Source organism: Centroberyx affinis, unplaced genomic scaffold (genome assembly GCF_046629955.1).
Source record: "Centroberyx affinis isolate AG114_WGS23_722 - 3 ecotype Tasmania unplaced genomic scaffold, CSIRO-AGI_Caff_v1 ptg001248l_1, whole genome shotgun sequence".
NCBI classification, from domain to species: Eukaryota; Metazoa; Chordata; class Actinopteri; order Beryciformes; family Berycidae; genus Centroberyx; species Centroberyx affinis.
In genome coordinates this window covers 116412-133544 of record NW_027279759.1, presented here as the reverse complement: position 1 = coordinate 133544, position 17133 = coordinate 116412, and the positions used below count along the sequence as shown (strand labels likewise).

At 39.3% G+C, this 17133-nt stretch overlaps 1 protein-coding gene across 1 annotated transcript in view; it reads left to right on the top strand.

Annotated features, from left to right (window-relative positions):
• The window catches only part of frmpd2 (FERM and PDZ domain containing 2), a 53772-nt gene that overhangs the window by 5223 nt on the left and 31416 nt on the right, over positions 1–17133 (top strand). The window contains exons 8-20 of the mRNA XM_071524919.1: positions 1656–1727; positions 2565–2739; positions 3490–3625; positions 3751–3889; positions 4960–5112; positions 6319–6504; positions 7683–7842; positions 9072–9270; positions 10385–10485; positions 11843–11923; positions 12573–12680; positions 14094–14210; positions 14798–14985. Coding sequence (XP_071381020.1) covers positions 1656–1727; positions 2565–2739; positions 3490–3625; positions 3751–3889; positions 4960–5112; positions 6319–6504; positions 7683–7842; positions 9072–9270; positions 10385–10485; positions 11843–11923; positions 12573–12680; positions 14094–14210; positions 14798–14985 — 1815 coding nt within the window. The remainder of the gene's footprint in view (positions 1–1655; positions 1728–2564; positions 2740–3489; positions 3626–3750; positions 3890–4959; positions 5113–6318; positions 6505–7682; positions 7843–9071; positions 9271–10384; positions 10486–11842; positions 11924–12572; positions 12681–14093; positions 14211–14797; positions 14986–17133) is intronic.

Here is a 17133-nt window from a genome sequence, read left to right as displayed (position 1 = left end):
AGCAGAATACTCAAATTATGAATTTAAAAGGCGAAAAAACAATAATAAACAGGGATCGTAGGATGAAAACCAAGATAAACAGTAAAATAGAATAAAAGTAAGATAGAATTAAGACAGTTAAGATAAAAGACGTAAAAGACAATAGAAAGATGATACAAAGACGAGAAAAAGCCGATAAAGAGACAATAAAAAGCTGATAAAAGATAAAAAGACAAAAAGACAATAAAAAGACGACATCACATAAAAGCAAGTCTATAAAAATGGGTTTTAAGAGGTGATTTAGAAGAAGTCACTGATTCTGCTAGCCTTCTCTCCTCAGGCAGGTCGTTCCAGAGCCAAGAGGCCCTGATGGAAAAAGCACGGTCACCTTTAGTTTAAGTCTAGACTTTGGAACAGCCAGAAGGGCCCGCCTGAGGATCTGAGGCTGCACACCGGCTCATATGGGGTCAACATATCTGGAGACAAGTCCTTATAACTTCTGAGGGATGAAAAGAGAGCGCAGCTTGATTTTTTTTCTCCCCAACAGTTCCTCTCGGGGATTGGGGGACAAAAGCAGCTGTTCAGTAAGCATTAAAGTAGGACTTCTACAATGGCTGCGTCTCTGTATGGAAGGATTTCAAAAACATTTCTGGGAGTAATGGGTTTTGCCTGGAAACAGGATTACTCCCAGGAGTGTAAATGCTGCCTGTCTTGTGCTCCAAGAGGGTTTAAGCGAATGTTCAAAGCAACTGAAAGAGGTTTCAGTAGACTCAGGTCCAGGGGTACGACTGCGTGTCACTGCTTTGTTCCGGCATTTCAGAATGACACCGACTGACCTACGGGTGCTGCTACAACATTTGCTGTTCGCATTTTCACAAAATTTGTTTACCAAAACTTGGGGTATGATCCATCTCCCCGTCATCGTCATTTTACATTTTCAAAATTACACCGATCAGCCCAAGTGGAGTACAGTACCTCATCATTTGTTCACTCAGTCATCCATGTGTCAGTCACAATATCTCAGACGCCACTGATCCAATTTTGACAAAACTTGGGGGAAACGATGCATCTCACCGCTCCGTTCCTGCATTCCAAATTACACATATTGGCCCAAGAAGGAGCTGCAATTACAGGAGACTTATTTGTCACTGATTGCAGGGACTTCATTATTCGTGGGGGGCGACATGTTTTTTTTTTACAATTTTATTTTCCTTTTTTTCAACAACATAACAACTTTGTAATACATTCAGTGTGAAATACCAAAATACAAAAGTTTGCATGTTGTCCATTTTTATACCCCCCCTGCGACGTACATAAACAAACGGCAAAATAGATCAAAGATGTAAACATAAATACACATAAATTCATACAAACAAATAGACGTATATATTAGTCACGGTTGTCTATAGCCAATCTACATTGTAATTTGCTTTGAATAAGCATCAGTTATGGAAGAGTACACAGTTTTAGCGTTTTCATATATGTCAGAAATGGTTGCCACCCAACGTACACTTTATTTTCTCCATGTGTAAAAACCTCATAAGGTCTCCAGCCCACTGGACATGTGTGGGACAAGCCTCCTGCTTCCACTTCATAAGTATAAGGCGTCTAGCAATTAAGGAAGGATAAGCAATAGGGGGGCAACATGTTATCTGTTGCCTTGTTCTCTCTTGCAGGATGTGGGACCTGAGTTTGTTAGAATGCTAGATGAGCCGCTGGTTGTCTTGGAGCTGCCTGGATCCATCGTGGTGAGTTCTAGAAAAAAGCAAATCGAACCCTGTCACTGAGTGTGTGGAGAGGCTTTCCAGTAGTTACAAGAAACACACCACCATGATGAATAAAACTAAAATTTGCAAGATTATTGCGTCCCTCCCTGCCTTCCAAAACCTGGTGGCTTATTATGCTTCTTATTCTATTAAAATTATAACTTTTCCCCTTCTACACCACAACTTGAACACCCTTCCACTGCACACAAATAAGGCATTTTCTTTGTTTTGTCAGGGAAGACGAGGCGATAACATTACAGTCACTAATTTGTTGTCACTCTTCTAAAATGCTGTCGCTTCTCTCATAACAATTAGTAGACACTCTGTACACATTATGTGACAGGCCTTTATAAACTGCTTCCACACCAAAATCCTAAAATGAGTACAACCATCACAAAACTAGCTTTTGTATTGTCTTCTTTGGTATTTTATTTAACATACTAACCCAGGACAGTCCTTAAGAATAATTCAAAATGGAATTTGCAAAAAATTAAAGTGCAAATTGCAAACTATTTTGCAATACTCTTTTTTTCCTCATATGTGTATGATAACCCACCTGTAAAAATGTATTTGTTTTATCTCTGTTCTCATGTATATCTGTTTTTTCTTTATTTTTATTTTTCATGTTTTCTCTATATCTGCATTGAAAATTGTTTTTCCTATTTTCGACTGTATGTCTAACTCTGAAAACCCCAATAAAAAGCGTTGTAAAAAAAAAAAATAATAATAATGTTGAAAATCAAGGCCATCCTGTGTAAAAATCACTCCCATTCTGTAATTCTGTATCCAAAGTGACAACACTGCTTCTCCCCCTTGCAGTCGAAGAAAGGGAAGTCTCCGACCACCCAGAGGGAGCTGAGTGTGGTGATGCCAAACGGCCAGAGCATCCTGGTCAAGTGTGAGGTGAAATCCCGAGGAGGAGACGTGTTCGACATGATCGTGGCTCACTCCAACCTGGTGGAACATTTCTACTTTGGCCTTGCTTACATTGACGGTATAATGGAGCAGAAGGGTTTTAGAAATGTCCAATGATTGTGTGTGTGTGTGTGAGAGAGAGAGAGAGAGAGAGAGAGAGGTTAGATCTGTGAATAAGTGGATGAGTAAGTAACTGGATGAACTTCTGACTCTTGGACGAACTGACTGACTGAATGACTTGCTGTATGTGTGACTGACTGACTGACTGTCCGATTGACTTAGTGAGTGACTGACTGTTTTTCCGTTTGACTGCCTGATTGATTAGGGAGCGTTCACACCCAGAATGTTCAGAGCCGTTTATTCAAACTCTGCCTTTAGGTGGTTGGTTCGTCCAGGTGAGAACGATGACCTTTGAACTCTGGTGGCACCAAATAACGACACAGAGAGTCTCAGCCCTCTAACAAGAGAACTGCGGTGCGGCTCCTTAATCCAACCAAATACAGGAAACCGCCCCGAAACGCAAGGGATTATGGGTAGAAGGAGAATGGACTGATGCTCATATTCAGCTGTTTCTTCATGTGTTCTGCTATGAACCCCAGAGAAAGCAAGTCAATCAAGTCCTCAAGTCATCAAACCCATCATGCTCAGCTAAAGTTACTGGAATCAGATTTGTTCGCCCTGCTTTGCTTGTAATTGGTCAGTTTGAACCTAAACAAGCCAAACACAAAAATGCAACAAAGTCGACTTTTCCGCTCTGCTCAGACCAAAGAAAACGAACTCAATACTGTATGTTTCAACTCTGTTTCAACTATTTCTCTTCTCTGGTCAGATAATGAGTTTTTCTTCCTGGAAAACGACACCAAGATTTCCAAAGTTGCTCCCGACAGCTGGAAGAAAGTGCCTACAACCACCTTTGTCCTTTTCTTCCGGATCAAATTCTTTGTCAATGACATTTCTCTTCTTTTGTAAGTGTTATGCTTTTCTTTCTTGGGTCATTATCAAGAATAAAAAAAACCTAAACCTCAGTTACAGCATGTGTACTCCTCCTGTCACTCATAATCCTCCTCATGTGTGTGGTGTTTTCCATCAGGCACAAACTGACCCGTCACCAGTACTACCTCCAGCTGAGGAAGGACCTGTTGGAGGACAGGCTGTCCTGCCATGAGGAGACGGCTCTGTACCTGGGCGCTCTGGCCCTGCAGGCGGAGTACGGAGACTGCATGCCTGAGGTACCGTGCACACCAGGCTGGGACAAAATATGGTTACAGACATTGTCCCACTTTTTACTAGATTTGTGCTGAACTTGTGCACCACACCCTGGGGGATATATTTCTTTTAAAAGTGGAAGCTACAAGGAGAGATGTTTTGTTACAATATGCTAATTTGGTCCTGTTTTAGAAGATCCAAGAAAGAATTGTTGCTGGTACTAATACAGCAGTAATTCTCAACCTTTTTCATATCAAGGACCCCTAATTTAGTCCACATTGGGGCCTCGGACCCCCATTTGATGAGATTTTGTGTCTCGGACCCAAATATGCAAATATTTTTATTGTTAGATATGATTTTGTCCAGAATTCCAAGACTATCTGTATTGTAGGTAGAGAGATAACAGAAAAACTATGATCAAAACAGTCATTTTTATACATTTTCTAATTGTGTTAACTTCTTGTAAATGAAATAATGCTGAAGTTTAACAATTTATCAATTTGCCTGGGGACCCGCTGGAACCCCCTCAAGGACCCCTGGTGGTCCCCGGACCCCACGTTGAGAAACACTGTAATACAGGATAGATACATTATAATTGCATGAAGGAGGCCTTTTACAAAGACAAAAACACTACATATTGAAATTGATTTCAAATATCAGCACCTAAGGTCGACTTGATCTAACTTTTTAAAGGTGCTATGTGTATAATAAATGTAAACATCAACATATTATTGTCAAATTAATTGTGATACCTTGCTATAATGACTGTAAACAAAAGAGACCATGGTGGAGACGATTAGTCGCCTTTATTTTACACCAGTTGTATTGTTAGTTCTAGTGTTTCTCCACATTAAGACTACATTTCCCACAAGCCCCGTTGCTTGCTGCACCCCCTCCCCCCTCCTTGAAGAGGATCAACATGTTGGAAGTGATTTCTCCATCTTCCTTTCCTCTCCTTCCACCATCTGCTGCCAGAAACTCTTTCAGCTTTAGCTCCGTTTGCTCTGGAAGAACAGAACCTCTTCCTGTTTTGTTATTACATTTGCATAAGTAAAATTGTACCAGTGAAATGCGTGTGCTCTGTTGTGTGCAGGTGTATGGTAGGAACTACTATCGCCCTGACCAGTACGTCTCCAAGAGTGTGATGGAGAAACGTGCCTTGCCTTACATTCGACAGGAGCTGCTGCGACTGCACACCAACAACACCCAGATGCTCACTGACGAATCGGAGTTTGAGTTTCTCAAGGTGACACAATAGTAATATTTGATATATATATGTAAAAAAAAATCTCCAGTGCCAGGCAGAGTCATAGAGTGAAGAGGATTTTTCTCTCAGATTGCCTGAGGCTTGAATTCAACTAAATTTACTGTATCAGAAGGTAATGTAGAGCAGTGATTCTCAACTTTTTTCATATCAAGAACCCCTATTTTAGTCCACATTAGGGCCACAGACCCCCATCTGATGAGATTTTGTCTCTTGGATCCAAATCTGAGAATATTTTTACTGTCAGATATGATTTTGTCCAGAATCCCATGTAGGTAGAGAGATAACAGTGAAACTATGATAAAAAATAGTCATTCTTCTACATTCTCTAATTGTGTTAACAATTAAATTAAGTTTAATAATTCATCAATTTTTTGGGGACCCCCTGGAACCCCCTCAAGGACCCCTGGTGGTCCCCGGACCCCATGTTGAGAACCACTGATGTAGAGAATTAATTTGACATTATTAACAAGCCTGTTTCATTATGCATCAAAAATCGAAACCAATTTTGGATCCCGTTTGCCAATAGTTTTGTTCTTAAAATGGGTGAAATAATGTAACTAGAAATTACGTATGACCAAGTTATTACATATTTTAACATGTTAATGAATTTACTACATTGCTAACAACCATGGGGCGGATGTTGTGTTATCCTCGCTTCACAAATCCATGAAATGCTGGAATGCTAAGCTAAGTATGGCTAGTGATTTTTTACTCATTGCAGCTTCAAAAAAACATCAGAATCCACCTTAACAAATAAAGAAATGCATACTAAAGGAACCCTCGAAAGCGTAATAATCAAGATTAGCGTTGTACTTAGTTTAAGCCAATCATTTTACTCCTCATTTTCACATTAGACTGAAAGGGAGCGGGATCCAGAATCCCTTATTTGGGCCAAACAATCATGTCACACTGGAGAGGACTATAATGTCTGAGGCCAACATCAAAACACCAAGGTGTTTTTGTACTTCCTGTAGATTGATTACATGTTACCTGGCCTTAATATTATCGTTACTCTTCATTTTTTATGAACCCCATTCATTAGTCTGTGATCTGGAGATACAGATAATGACTTTTAGCTATTATGACTAATATCAATATGACATAAAACAGAGTCAGCACTTTCTTTGGCTGCGAGACCCATGAATATTACTGTATTACTGTATTACTGTATTACTGTCTTTCTAGGTGAGTCAGCAACTGCCAGAGTACGGCGTGTTGTTCTACCGGGTGATGCGTGAGAAAAAGCCCGTAGAAGGAGCGATTATCCTCGGGGTTTGTGCCAAAGGAGTCATCGTCTACGAGGTTAAAGATGGCCGCCGGTCCACCGGTCAGACTTTCTACTGGAGGGAGACGGCGACGATCTCCTCTAATGTGAGTGGAGGACCTGCGGTCTCATTTTACTCCATTCATTCTCTCTCATATAAAGTCAAATAACAATGAGAAGAAGAGGTAACCCTATAAATTACAGGCCAATTATTATTTATTATTACTCAATAATGACTGGAAATAAGTAATATCCAAGCAATAGATGTAATAAGTAGTTATAGCATTAGAATGACTGGTAATTACTGAGTAACATACAAGTAAAAAAAAATGTTTTTTACCAGTAATTGTATTAGATAAATGGCACTACCACAGCCTTTTGAAAACCTAAAAAATAAACTGTCTCCATTGATTTATTTTCCATTCATTACAGAAAGTGAGTACACCTGTGCAGAAACAATCAATGTTTTGTCATTAGGTTTTCATTTGCTTATAATGTAGAATACATACAGTAATACATTATATATTTTAGAAAAGACATACCAGTACTATGTACAATAGGTATACATACGTACTCCATACCAACTCTACACAAATAACAGAAAACAATAGAAACCCCAGAATGGGCCTAGACTGGTAAAAATAAACCCACCTTATTTTACTTTTCTAGTTATTACATCTATTTTACTTGGATATTACTTTATTTCCAGTCATTACTATGTAATTAATGGCCTGTAATTTAAAGGGCTGCCGAAGGAGAGAAAAATGTATCAGTTTGTTGAAGCTTGTCAGGAGTGTTTTCACATCTCACAGGTTATTTCACTGAAATCTCTTCAGTTCTCACATAAGCAGCCTCTCACTCATGCACTCATGAGAGACAGCATAATGACGCTGATAATAATAATAATCATAAAGATAATTGCCCGCCAGCCTGATGAATAGATGTGCGCTGGCTTCCTAGTACACAACATTAAATCACATCTCTGGTGCAAGAAGACTGGAAAAGGACACATTGGAAAATATGACTAAAATGGATGTGACAAAAATTAGAGAAAAGACTTAATAACCTAGGACTGAACAAAAACTAAATTAGATTCACTGTGGTGAGTGAAATGATTAAAGAGGCTAAAGTGTGACTGGAATTTGGATGGATGGATGGAACCAGCTGCTTCTGCTGACATTTGCAGTCCTTTTGTATTCCCTTTATATCCCTTTATATCCCTTCATATCCCTTTATATCCCTTCATATCCCTTTAAAACTCTTTAATCTTTTTCTGTTCCTGCAGAAGCGTAAATTTGTGATAGAGAGCCGCGGCAGCAGGAAGAAGCACACCTTCATCACAGAGAGGTCCAAGATAGCCAAATACCTGTGTAACCTCTGCTCTGCCCAGCACAAGTTCAACAATGAGATGAACTCCCGCCAGCTCAGCCACAGCCTGGTCTCAGGTCAGCTGCTGTCACCATAACTATTGTTTTTGTTTTTTATTAAAGGTTTAGGGTTGACTCCTAGCAGACAGTATCCCTACTATGTGTTGTTCTGTGTCTTTATCTGTATGGGAGAGAGTGTCAAGTCAAAAAGTCATGTTGCCTTAACGGTAAACATGCATACTTTGTAGAAGATGACTTGAGACCTTTTCCAAATGATTAGAGTCCACCCTTCAATTCAGCGTACATTCAATCAACCAAGCACTTAATTTAATAACATTAAAACTTGTTTACCTGTTATTACTTAGTCCTCTTCTACCAAATTAGGCACTAGCAAACAATGCACATCAATTTTGAAACAAACATTCTCTCCCATATAAAGAGAGAAAGAGGCACATTGGAGTTTTAGTTATACCAACGTTTCTTGACCGTAGAAATAATCTGATTGGTTAGATAGATAGATAGATAGATAGATAGATAGATAGATAGATAGATGGAGTACTTTATTTATCGCCAAAGGGAAATTATAGTTTTGCAGCAGCAATTCACATAAATGACGAAAAACACACAGAATGAGGTAGGTAAAAAGTCAGAACACGGAATTACAAAAGATATATATATACACAAAAACTACACTACAACTACTATAAACTATACAACTACAACTGCTATATACTATACAACTACTATACTACACTACACTACAACTACTATACTAGATAAAAATTATATAGAATAAAAAGTAGAATTTTTAACTGTAAGGCAAGATATTGAGTTAAGCCTCAGTGGGCGGAGCCAAAGAACCACAGTTTTTCTGGCTAAGTAACGTTAGACCGAAGCTCAGTGAAAAAGACAAGAGTTAAGAGAGGAGGAAGCTAATATTATGAAGCCTAGCGCTCTGCTGCTAACTGAAAAAATACAATCTGTCCATACTAAGTTATCTAGGTTAGTCATTGCCACATATTTTTGATTTATATTTTGACCAGAGTTCCTTCTTTGCCATTCAAGTTTGCCAGTTAGCTAATTTGCACTCTGAAAAACTGTGGTTCTTAGCTCCGCCCACTGAGGTTTAACTGATCAGACATTAGAGAAAAGGTGAAAACTAGACATTGATTAAACTGTAACTCAGTTAACTCATTCAGATCTCACTGTAGTTTGGTGGTTTCTTTCTTCTTCTCTAGCAATTTGCACTTCTTGATGCACATTACTGAACCTCCTCCATGTTTCTCTCCGTTCGGTTTGCCCTGCAGAGGAAAACATCGTGCAGTACGCCGCGGTGTGCCGCGCTCAGAGCGGCCGGCTCAAGTCGTCCTCGTGTTCGGAGACGCCGCAGGACGACAGCGGCCTGACCACGCCGCACAACGACTCCATGACCAAGCTGTGTGACGACGTCGCCGCCAGGATCGAGGCCCGCTTCAAACAGCACCGCCAGAGCCTCCACGAACAGAGGTACAGTCTGACAGTGGAGTCGCATTGTGATGATACGGTGATCACCTGTCAATCAAACAGTGTGGGGGCGGAGCTTGGATTTTCTGTTGATGCAGTTTGACCAGAGACCAAAACAGAGATTTACTATATATTATATATATGAAAACGTTGCAGATGATTAACAATCTGAATGATGTTTTTCAGGAGCTAATATTTATCATGTGCATTCATGGGTGTAATTTTTGGTTCTGACCTCTGTTTCGAGGAGCAAGTCAAAAGTGTGGTGCGGTCCTGTTTCCTTCAGTTGAGGAACATATCAAAGATAAGGTCCTTTTTGTCCTTTGCCGACCTTGAGAAGGTTATCCATGCCTTCATTACATCTCGCTTAGACTACTGTAACTCTCTCTATTCCTGTCTAAGCCAAAAGTCCCTCTCTCACCTGCAGTTAGTGCAAAATGCAGCTGCAAGGCTTTTAACTAAGAGTAAAAGGTGGGACCATGTAACCCCCATTTTAGCTTCTCTTCACTGGCTTCCTATTAGTTTTAGAATTGATTTTGAGATTTTGCTTTTAACTTTCAAGGCGCTACATGGTCAGGCTCCTACTTATATCTCTGACCTTTTAATCCCCTATGAGCCGAAGCGCAGCCTGAGCTCCTCAGGCCGGGCCCTTCTGACCGGTCCCACCTCCCGGCTTGCATCTAAAGGTGACCGGGCGTTTGCCGTCAAACTTTGGAACACCCTGCCTGAGAATCTCAGGCTAGCAAACCCTGTGTTTTCTTTTAAGTCTCTCCTCAAAACACATTTTTATGTAAAGGGTTTTTTTTACTATGATTTTTATTTCTTAATTGTGTTTTACTTTTATTCCTTGTTTCTTAGCTCTATTTTTACTCCATTGATCTTGTTGCTGTAGCCATTTTGTATAATGATTTTAATTAAATTGTATTTATTTGTGCTTACTTTCTATTCTTTGTTTTTTTCTAGTGTTTTTATTCCATGCTTTTATTTATTGTAAAGCACTTTGTAACAATTGTTTTGAAAGGTGCTAAAATAAATAAATGTATTATTATTATTGTTATTATTATTATGATTATGGTTTTCACTATGTGTTTTCTCTGTGTTCTCTGTGTTTCTGCAGCACCTGCTCCAGCAGTCAGCGCAGCAGCACTGGCATGCGTTCCCCTGTCTGCTCTCAGAGGAGCGGGTCTGAAGCTCGCTGCAGCTTCTCGACTGCCAGAGGTAAAACTCTGCACACTGTACGGAGTCATTCCTATGTTCCCAGGGTCCTATGTTCTCCAGATTTATATGGCACATAATGGGGACATGTCAAAGGGTCCTATGTTCTCCAGTTCTACATATGTGCTCTCCCAGGGTCCTATGTTACCCAGCTCTATATAGCACATAATGGGAACCTGAAAAAGATGTTCCCCAGCTCTGTATTCACTTAATATGGTTAGTTAGGGTTAGGGTTAGGGTTAAACATAGGACCCTGGGAACATAGGACCCTGGGAGAGCACATATGTAGAACTGGGGAACATAGGACCCTGGGAACATAGATAAGCTCCCCACTGTACACCTTCTGCAGCTGATGGGTATACTGTCCAGGGTCAAGGGCCATTCATGAACTGAACTGAGAATGCATGGGAAATTCCAATTGAATTTGTGTGTGAGTGTGAAAGTCTCCCAGCTGTAAGGAAACAGAATGTGAATTGAATTGGAATGACAGGAAACAGAACTGAATTCCATGAAATTCCATGAAATTCCACTTCAAAGAGAGTTTGTCATGACTCTAAACATTATAAATCAAAACATTAGTAACACTTTACAATAAGGGTACATTAATTAAGGGTTAGTTAATGCTTAATAAGCAATGCTTAATAAGTTAATGCTTAATAAACATTAACTAACCCTTAATTAACAGTTAACTAATGTGTCTGGTAATCATTTACTAATGGTTTTCATGATAACTAAGGTATTAATTTATACATGATTTAATAGTCATCTTTATAAACTATAAAATAATGTATAAATGAATACCTTAGTTAACATGAACACCATTAGTAAATTACGTATTAGTTAACTGTTAATTAAGGGTTTGTTAACTAACCCTTATTAAGCATTAACTAACCCTTAACTTAGTGACCCTTATTGTAAAGTGTTACCAAAACATTATGAGTCAAATTAAAGAAATCAAATAATGTATGTATTACCATTACATGTTCTGCATCAAATACCAGCTGAAAGGCTTCTATAACATTTTATGATATTCAGTATTGATAATATATAACGCTATGTGTAATCTCAGGTATGTGTTAAGAAAAAAACCCAAAAGAAAACATGGAATTTCACTGAACTAAATTGAACTTTCTGAAATTCCAATTCAATTCCAATTCTGTTTCCTGTAGGTTTTTTCAAATTCCAATTCCTCAGTTGAATTGGAACTGCTAAACCACTGGTCCAATATTGCTGAAATCTGGAGAGAAATTGTATTAGAGATATTGTTATTGATTGGCCTCCATCATTTGAAGGTCGACATGTTTACTTGTTTTATTGTTATGTTGGTTAATGTTTATGTGTTTTCCTGTATGTCTCACAGATACTCCGACCAAACAAATGTCGTCTTCAGACAGAGAAGTCTTATGTGTTTCCTTAAAGAAAGACCCAAAGCTTGGCCTTGGTAAGATGACTCACACTTTATCACACACACCATACAGAGATAGCTACTGTGGAAATCCAATTTTTCACTGCGTGTTGGACGTTACAAGGTTGAGAGTCACTAGAGCTTTGTGTTACAGTAAACTAACATTATTCATAACTATTTCACAATGTTATTACTTTACTTTTATCAACAATATGTGACTCTTACGCACATACAGTATGCATGCTACGATACAGTATGTGTTTGAATTGAATGAGTGAATGATGGTATTGTCTGATGCAAAACATTTATAAAATGCTTAAGGCAGGCAGGTGTCCTACTGGTAATGGGATTTATGGAATAGAATATCATGGAATTATGAGAGGTGTTTTCCAGACAGGGGAAGTCTGGGAATTTGATAAATTCTCTGGGGAAGTCAGGGAATATGGAGGAATTTTACAAATCAGTCACTTCAGACATTCGTTGCATTAGATGGTGTTGTTCAGTGGAAACCTGTTCAGCATCATTAGAACTGTTCAGAGCAGAAAAACATTAACAAACCGGGGAGGAAAGAATTCATTTTTTAGATCATGGAAGCACTCCTTCGTTTTGTAAAGTCATGGATGAGTCATGTCCTCTCTCCTGTTAAAAGTGTTTACCTGACTGTGTGTGCGGTGTCTGTCTCCAGGTGTAGTGATAGTGGGAGAAGACACGGTGGGGCGTTATGACCTGGGGATCTTTGTGGCCTCCATCGTGCCTGGAGGACCCGCTGATAAGGACGGACGCATCCGACCAGGTAGAGCAAGGAGGTAGAGCCTCACCTGGAAAAACTGTCACTCTTTCACCAACTTTAGCAACACTTTGGACTGCATGAAGCAGAGTTGGAAAGTAACTAAATACATTTACTCACATACTGTACTTAAGTATTTCATTTTTTTTGTACAATTTTGAGGTACTTGTACTTTACTTGAGTATTACCATTTTATGCTTCTTTATACTTCTACTCCACTACATTTCAGAGGGAAATATTGTACTTTTTACTCCACTACCTTTATTTGATAACTTAAGTTACTAGTTACTTTGCAGATTCAGATTATTAATACAAAATATAATCAACTAATAAATTGTGATGTATTATTATAGATTACTGTAAGATACCCAGCAGTATATAAAGTAGTGGAAATCAGCCCCACCTTTTCCAGCTGCAACATTAAAGTGATGCTTACACATTAATGCATCAATAATTATAATTCAATCATATAATATATACTGTATTGTTCTGAAATGGGCCATTCTGCATAATGAGTACTTTTACTTTTGTTGCTATAAGTACATTTTGATGCTAATACTTTTGTACTTTTACTTAAGTAACATTTTGAATGCAGGACTTTTACTTGTAACAGAGTATTTTTATACTGTGGTATTTCTACTTTTACTTAAGTAAAAGATCTGAGTACTTCTTCCACCACTGATGCTAAGTGAACTACTGCTGCACTTTGCTCCATTCACAAGAGAAATTAATTGATTGATGTTATCTGTTGTTGGAGAATTGTGTTTTTTCTCTCTCTGTTCACTGCCATTATATGGAGGAACAGTCTCACTTCACAATCACACTTCTAGCACATAAAGGAATGCCAAAGCAAAGCAGGTTCGCCCACCTATTTACAATTATTGGTAAACGTACTATTTTCTTCATTCCATCGGTATGAGTTTCCTCCGACTGGATTTCAGTGTTCCACTTGTTCAAACTGAAAGGTTTAATAAACATAAAGAAAGAGATTCACTTAAACACAATTCAGCAGCATGACTAGTTTTTTATGTCTTGTCAGAATCTGCTTTGTCGGCGTTCCTTTATGTGCTAGAAGTGATTTTCAGACTGTTCCTCCAGACAATGGCAGTGAATGGAGAGAGAAAAAAATGCAATTCTTAAATCATCTTACATCTCTCACATCTCACAGAATCACTGATTTGGGGGTTTTATCATGGAGGAAGAGACACAACCCAAGACACTACCAGAGTTCAACAGCACAAAAATGGCTGCAGAGACTGCAAGAGTAGTTTTTCTTACTGTTTTTTACTGAAACAGTGGGAAGTGCAGTAGGGGAGGTTTTTGCGGGATTCAATTCAACCCCAGGCCAGAGGGAGGGGGGGGGGTCACACCTGGGTTTCAGAGGTGAAAGGGGCATCACTCTTTGACCTTTGCCCCCAGGCGGTCGTCTGATCTCTCTGAACAACACCAGCCTGGAGGGAGTGACGTTCAGCGAGGCAGCAGAGGTGATGCAGAGCAGCCCAGAGGAGGTCCAGCTCATCATCTCACAGCCAAGAGGTGTGTGTGTGCGTGTGTGTGTGTGTGTGTGTGTGTGTGTGTGTGTGTGTGTGTGTGTGCGTGTGTGTGTGTGTGTGTGTGTGTGTCAGGACCCTGTGGCTGTGACCCTTGCACTTCTTACAACTGGTTGCGTACGTGATCCATATTGTGATATATAATAATAATAATATATAATAAATCATCTATCTATAATAATAAACTCTCTTACCCAAATCTGAGAATATTTTTATAGTCAGATATGATTTTGTCCAGCATCCCATGACTATCTGTATTGTAGGTAGAGAGATAACAGAGAAACTATGATCAGAACAGTCATTCTTCTACATTCTCTAACTGTGTTCACTTCTTGTAAACAAGTTAATGGTGAAGTTTAACAATTCATTAATTTGCTGGGGACCCCCTGGAACCCCCTCAAGGACCTCTGGTGGTCCCCGGACCCCACATTGAGAACCACTGGTCTACGTCACTTTGAATAGGAGCGTCAGCTAAATTCCTAAAATGTAAACTTAGTAAAAATCTGTGTTCTGTGTTCTACCCGAGCCATGATATTTCATTAACCGACTCCATTCTACTGCTTCTCTCCCCAGTCGCCTTTCCCTCCAACAACGCTCGCTCTCCTGTCCTGAGGAGCGAGGAGTCCCAGGCGGCGGCGGCGGCGGCGGCAGACGGGGCGTCCGGAGAGGACAGTCTGGACGAGATCGTCTCGGTCATGATGACGCCGAAGACCGGCAGCCGGCTGCACGTCCCGCATGACGTACGCATCCTCAACGCACAGGTACAGCGGGTCGGGTTCGTTTTTGTAGCAGATATCTTTATTTATATTTAAAGAGGCATTAAGTCATCTATAACCAGTGGTGGAAAGTAACTAAGTACATTTACTCAAGTACTGTACTTAAGTACAATTTTGAGGTACTTGTACTTTACTTGAGTATTTCCATTTTATGCTACTTTGTACTTATACTCCACTACATTTTAGAGGGAAATATTGTACTTTTTACTCCATTACATTTATTTCACAGTTATAGTTACTAGTTACTTTTCAGATCAATATTTTATATTTAAAACATTTGATCATCTTTATAAAATAACTATAAAATAGCATTGTTATAGATTAGACTACCCAAAAGTATAGCTAAATTGTTAAGATTAGCTTCACGTTGACAACTTTAAAATGCTGCTTACATGTGCATGTATGTCAATAAATCAGTATTAATATTCCAATAATTTATGAAAAATATAACTCTCTAAATGGGGACAGTTTGCATAATGAGTACGTTTACTCTGATACTCTAAGTACATTTTGCTGCCAATACTTATGTACTTTTACTTAAGTAAGATTTTGAATGCAGGACTTTTACTTGTAATGGAGTATCTTTACATTGTTGTATTGATACTTTTACTGAAGGAAAAGATCTCAGTACTTCTTCCACCTCTGCTGCAGGGCTGGACCTGCAGATTCAGACAGGAGGTAGCAGGAGATGCAGAGTGAAACTGGATCTATCCTCCAGACCCTCTGGACACACAACACTCTGTCTTAATGGGAAAATTAATCCTTATTAAACCTTTATTGTTTATTAAAATCCCCATTAGCTTCATTCAAGTCATGCAGCTTTTCTAACTGAGTCCACATGAAAAAACACTACAGACAATATAAAAAATGAAAATAAAAAACATGCAACATATAACAAATACACATGACAGGACACATACATACACACTGTACATACAAGTACACAACATACACAACACGATCTCCAGTAAGGGAAATCAACAAGAGCGTAAAATAAGGAAAACTAAAGATAAAAACATAGTTATGAACATAGAACTCTATCCATGTTGTATCAATTATGTATTTTACATTAGAAATATCACATTCAGATGTACTTGCAGCATGCTTCATGTCTCTTCCACATACCAGGAAAATACCATGAGACCGAGTCAACTGTGTGTGATAACAGATTTTTTTTTTTTTTTTTTTTTTTTAGATCTGGAGGGAATTTCACAAAGCAGATTAGACAGTTAGCCAGATAACTGAAAAGATGATGCGATATCTTAGTGATACTAATTTGAATGAAACAAAACTTGATTATTAGTTTTAGGAATATGATTCAGTCATACATGTTGATGATTGCTATTAATAAATACATTTTTTAAATTTAAATTATCCACCTAATTTGTCTGTCTCTTCTTCTGTGGTGTTCATAAGAACACTAGAATTTATAACCTCCTCCTCTCCTCTCCCCTCTCCTCTCCTTTCCTTTCCTTGTCTCCTCTCCTCTCCTTGTCTCCTCTCCTCCTCTCCTTGTCTCCTCTCCTTTCCTCTCCTCCCCTCTCCTCTCCTCTCCTCTCCTCTCCTCTCCTCTCCTCCCCTCCCCTCCCCTCCCCTCTCCTCTCCTCTCCTCTCCTCTCCTCTCCTCTCCTCCCCTCCCCTCCCCTCCCCTCTCCTCTCTTCAAACACAAACACACAAACCGCTCTCCAATTATAGTAGTGGGATATGAAGAAACAGCTGAATATGAGCATCAGTCCAGACTTCATTTTGTTCTGCTAGGCTTTCAAAGCATGAGGAACCACGTCCGTCTCCTTCTACCCATAATCCCTTGTGTTTCGGGGTGGTTTCCTGTAGTCGGTTGCATTAACGAACCGCATCGCAGTTCTCTTGTTAGAGGACTGAGACTCTCGCTGCCGTTATTTGGTGCCACCAGAGTTCAAAGGTCATTCTTCTCTCCTGGACAAACCAACTGAACTGAGGGAGGAACATCAGAACATGATGGGTGTGTATTTATGTCTGTACCTGGATAAGAAGAACACAGGACAGAACACCTGGAGCTTCATAAAACTGAAATTAATGTTGCACCGAGATAAGAAACCTGCTGCATTAAACTCAGTGAACCAACAAGTGCAACACTAAAATCCAGTTGGAAA